This window comes from Monopterus albus, unplaced genomic scaffold (assembly GCF_001952655.1).
Source record: "Monopterus albus unplaced genomic scaffold, M_albus_1.0 scaffold483.1, whole genome shotgun sequence".
NCBI classification, from domain to species: Eukaryota; Metazoa; Chordata; class Actinopteri; order Synbranchiformes; family Synbranchidae; genus Monopterus; species Monopterus albus.
In genome coordinates, this window is record NW_018128363.1 from 260,873 (window position 1) to 266,009 (window position 5,137).

Below are 5,137 nucleotides of genomic sequence, written 5' to 3' on the forward strand. Positions count from 1 at the left end.
TTGCTACAACACTGAACCGCAGTTAGAGGATAAACTGCTGTCAGGTCTGAGAACAACAGCAGAGAAACACTTGATTTAGAAATCACAACAAAATCTTAATGCAGATTTTCTGTGTCAACTAATAGAATTATAATAATTACGCCAACATCACTGTTTTATCAAAGAAAAAGCTATTTCCCATCTCTCCTGGGACACCGTGGCACCTGCAGTACGTGGACATGCAGAGTGTGTTCAGTGATGTTTCTGTGCTGGTTTTATTCAGGACGAGCAGTACATGCAGTACATCAGATGTTTTTACAGCCTTGTGACATTATTCCAAACAGATAACCCAGTTATCTTCAGCCAAACATGTGAGTCACGGGTCTGAAAGTCTACTGTTTTACTTTGCTGCTGATTGCCTCATATCTGTGCTCCAACAGATGTTTGTGTGTGTGTCCAACCAACCACACACTCTTTTATTTCACTGTGTAGATAAGAAAACCTTCTGGCGACCCCTAGTGGTGAAATTTAAAAAAGACAGGTCGGTAACTCTATGGACAATATGCAGCTGTTTTAGGTTTGTGAGTGAGTTACAGGCATTTCTGAGGTTAAAGCCAAATTTCATGTAAGTGGGTAAAGAAAGACAGTTAGGAGCTGAGTTGGTGAAATGATATCAAAAAAGTTTTATTGCATTGTAAAACATTTTTATATGTAAATGACAGACAGACATGAGCAATCTTACACATTAAAAGCTAATTCTTATGCTGTGCATGTTTAGTAAGCCTGCATGATGCTTGGAGCCTGTTGGGTGGAGTGTTTACAGTTGACACAGCACTGCAGCTAGTGTATCTGGCTCAGCAAAATAACGATCCATCATCAAGGAGGAGTCCTAATTCTGAACCATGACAGAAAGATTTGTTATGCGAAAATCAAACCGGTAGTGTTTAAAAACCCTTTAGGCAGCTGCTGATAAAGCAGAAATCTGAAAAAGAAAATAGCAACAAGGAATCAAACAAAGCGCATTAGTACAGTCGCTGGTTTACAGCGTGAAGGCCATGATACACCATGTAAACGCAGTTTACATAAAAATTGTCATACTGACTGACAAAGGTCTGGACAGTGACTTGGTCACAGTAGCTTAATTCACTGGTTAAGAGGAATTCATTGAGTCAGTAATGTCCAGTTTTAAATATAAATCTGACAAATCTTCACTTTAATGCATTTCAAGCACATAAAGCCACAAGATTCTTCTTAAACTTTCAGCAGCTCTGTGAGGTTAAAATGGACATTTGACATTCAGGGATCACACAATAAACCATCAGTCACTCCCATCCAGTTCAGAGCGCTGCCGAGACAGTAAAATACCTGGAATGACTTGAGGCCCATGGCTCCTTTTAACACGTCATTCACACCGTGTGTCATTTCCAAAATGGACTCACAAAGCAGCAATCAGCCCCCCTCTCTCTCTCACTCTTCCCAGCTCCTTAAGCAGTGTTTAACAAGATTAAACCAACTATTAATTAATTGATTAAACCAACATTACACCAACATTAGTGCAAAACATCCTTGTGTACTCTACAGTATGTAATCTGGAGTATTAACTGTAAACACTGCAGAATGTTCATGACCTCTAAGCTTTTTGGTTATTTTCACCGTGCATGCTACACATCGCAGAGGTGTGAGTCTGCAATCAAACATCTGTCACAGCGTTAAAGCCTGACGTGAGCACATCAAGAGGTAACACTCATTCAGTTACTGACCCTTTAAAAAAAAGGGTGGAGTTATCGAACACTGCGCTGCTGTCCACTCTTATTAAACATAATCATGTTATTAATATGGAGAAAATCAGTAGTGGTACCGCTCAGCCGTTCATTAACGGCCTGGGCTCGAGGTGCTGGCTGTCTCATCAGCGGAGGCCCGTGGGCAAGAGCTCAGAGGGGTTTGTGCATTAAGGGGCCGGGAGCAGTTCAGTGGACCTGCATCAGGATTCATGTGGAACGTCAAAGAAAAGTTCTTGGCAGAGCCTGGCAGTGTCCTCTGGAGAGGAGACTGTGAAACCGATGGTTCGTGGGTCATGGAAAATTTCATAGTCGTTTCCTCCCTAAAGAGACAATTATTAAAATTATATACTAGTACACAGAACAGATTACTGAGGCTTGACCTTCTCAGCTGTCAAGGGAGCTCTATACGCAGCACAGTCGCGCTCACAACACTGGATCCAGCTTTGTTCAAACCAAATAAACTCACATCTGAGGTCTCGTTGCCAAAGAAGTAAATGGCGTTGAGTCCTTCGCTCCCCAGCAGCTCCAGACACAGTCTCTTGTCCCAGCCCTCCGGAAAAATGTCAAAGCTGATGACGCCACCTGAAACGAGATGATGCCCAGCGGGGATGTCGTTATCATCTTAAAAGGTTTTTTATTTTTATTCATCCTAAACATTAACAAAAACAACCGGCCCTCATGCACCAACAATGCTACACTCCCACTATTCCACTTTTAAGATGAAAGCAATGATCTTATGACACCCGGCAGGTCGACGGACACAAGAGGGCATCGTTGTCATCGCTGTCTTTATTATATGCACTTAAACCATGTAATTCTTGAATAGATACTGCTAGAGAAACATTTTCTGATATCTGAAATATTCTGGTATCAGTTAACACAAATGCTCAACACAAAGAGCAGGTCAAATATAGTGTTACACCACAATATTTAGAAAGCAGTACATGCTGCTGAACACTTTCCCTTTTGCTGCCTTTCACCTGTATTTACACTGAAACCTCCCATAGCTGTGGTCAGCTCTGCAGAACCAGTGTTACTGGCACTGAGCAGCAGCTCTGGAGGCAGCAGGGACAGACCTGTTTGTGACAGTTCAGGGAACCTCTTGGCACACACACACACACACTGTGCTTGGAAAAACAAAACCGCCTCAACACACCCAGCGCATGTTAATGTTTGACCAAACAATGCCTAGCACTTTGTATAGTCCTTACATAACTGTGACGGTGTGTGATTATGGCTGCAGCTCCGCCTGTGCTGACACATGCATGATAAATTGATTTGTAGACCTGCGTGTGCAGATCTGCTGTTTTCTTTTTGTGCACCAATGTGTGTTTTGCCAGATCTTGCATATCCAGTCCAGCCTGGACTTTCACTACATCTTACTTCGGTTCATCACTTTAAAGCCAGAGAAGAAGCCCAGCTCAGTGACCTTTGAACTGTGAAACGAGGCTGGAAACCCTCCTGTAAAGTTTCGCCCTTCCCCCACTTGCACCTTAAATTCCTTCCACTTCCTTGTGTCTCAGGTGAAGGTTTGTCACAAAGGCAGCAGCTGAGGAGCAGCCAGCCAATCAGAGGGCTGCTTCCCTCACACACCCTCTACCGGCCTCCACTCACTTTAATCCCAGACCATAAACAACTCATCAGCAGTTCAACCACATCCGTAACCAGCCCATGCCCCAGCCTGCTGTTTTCAAAGTTGGGCTGCTGACAATGCATAGACGTGCACTCAACTCACTCAGCCCATTACACAACTTCAGAAACAAGACTAATCACTTTGTGATTAGTCTTGGACAAAAAGCCTCAATAGGTGAAAAGTTCCAGAGAAGACAGACAAATCTGATTGTTGTTGTTCATCTTTCGGCTGCTCCTGGTGGGGGTTGTTTCCGATATCCAATGAGATCAGGCCTGACCAGGACAGCGTGGCTACCAGTAGACAAACTGAGTAAACCAATATGTGGAAGTAACCCACTGAAAATAAAGAAGGCCCAACACATCAGGGGCATATAGACAGAGAGCAGGTATACACACAAACACATAGAAGTCTCCAAGGGTTTGCAGCTCCTCCTCTGTGATCGGTATCATTTAATAAGGACAAAACATCAATAGAGGAAAATAGCTTTTACCTCAGCTCATCAGTCTGTGTCATGAACCACAACATGTCTGACATGCTGTACACTCTGTGCAGAGTGGAAGGAGTGTCAGGTTTATGTAACACCTATACCACCCAGAGATCAGCCCTATCAGCTAACACGGGCAGCCGTGCAACAGGGCATAAACACTCAGCAAGACAAACAAATCAATCTTAAAACTGTGCATCCTGCAGACACATCAGCCCACTTCCTCAGAGTCAGAGTCAGCAGGTGGAACCAGGGCTGCAACACACCCGGCTGTTTCCACCTCAGCCATCTGAGCGAGCAGATTATATTTTACAATGCAGTGGTTAATCCTTGGTTCCGTAAATTAAAAGTACTTATTGACAAAATTCAGCTAATAAGTGCTATAGTCGCATCTAGGATAGTGGATCGCTGCGAACTCATCAGATATGATCTTTAACAAGGGAAAGAAAAACAAGCCTGAGCGTCCCATGTGTTTGTCTGAACTGGGAACAGCCTTCACATGTCATCAGCAGGAGGCTGACACGTAAGCAAACATCAGGTAACCATTTCATCTGAAGGCTGCTGCCAGAGGGAGAGGGGGTCAGCATGTGAGTAATAGCTAACTGAGGGCTCCGGTGTCCTGGACAAGGTCCTCGACACGTCACAGGTGTGAGGCAGAGGGATCTTGTTTTTAACTGGCACAGCTGATAAACTGACCTGTTGTAAAAAATGTAACTGCTGCAAAGAGGAAGACAGAAAACTCACAGCTTGTTTTTCTTCCTGAATGAAAGCGCTCTGTGAATACAAACTAAGATGCTGTTTGTGGTCTGATCACTATAACTCAGACAGCATGAATGTTAAAACTGTATTGGGTTTAATAAACACAAAGGCTCTGAGACCGATCACTGGGTTCATCATTTTAAACAGATCTGGGATTTGTTCACGCTCCCAGAGATGTTTTCAAAGATACTTAACACGAATAATGTGTAGAGTGATGAACAAGGAAAATAAAATTCACATGGAACATCTACAGTTTCAATTAACCCTTTGCTTCCCTTCATTCAAGGGGAATATCAGGGTTCAGACGTTAAATATAACATTAGTTTTAGACGTAAACTTCTTAAAGGAATAGTTCAGGATTTTTTCAAGTTAGTGATGAAACAACATTGATGTATCCCTATTTACATGAGAATAGATCTAAGTTGTCACTTTTCCTACGCTCCACATTAACCCTGAATGTGACTGTGCTGCAAAAGATGAGGGACAAAAACACAACTCACA

The 5,137-nt window shown here is 43.1% G+C and overlaps 1 protein-coding gene across 1 annotated transcript in view; it reads right to left on the minus strand.

The window, feature by feature from the left end:
* Positions 1-701: 701 nt before the first annotated feature.
* pmm1 (phosphomannomutase 1) overlaps positions 702-5,137 on the minus strand; it is a 10,696-nt gene continuing 6,260 nt past the window's right edge. Inside the window, exons 7-8 of the mRNA XM_020587856.1 lie at positions 2,227-2,342; positions 702-2,080 (exon numbers count right to left, since the gene is read on the minus strand). Of these exons, the coding sequence (XP_020443512.1) occupies positions 1,961-2,080; positions 2,227-2,342 (236 nt within the window). The 3' untranslated portion in view covers positions 702-1,960. The remainder of the gene's footprint in view (positions 2,081-2,226; positions 2,343-5,137) is intronic.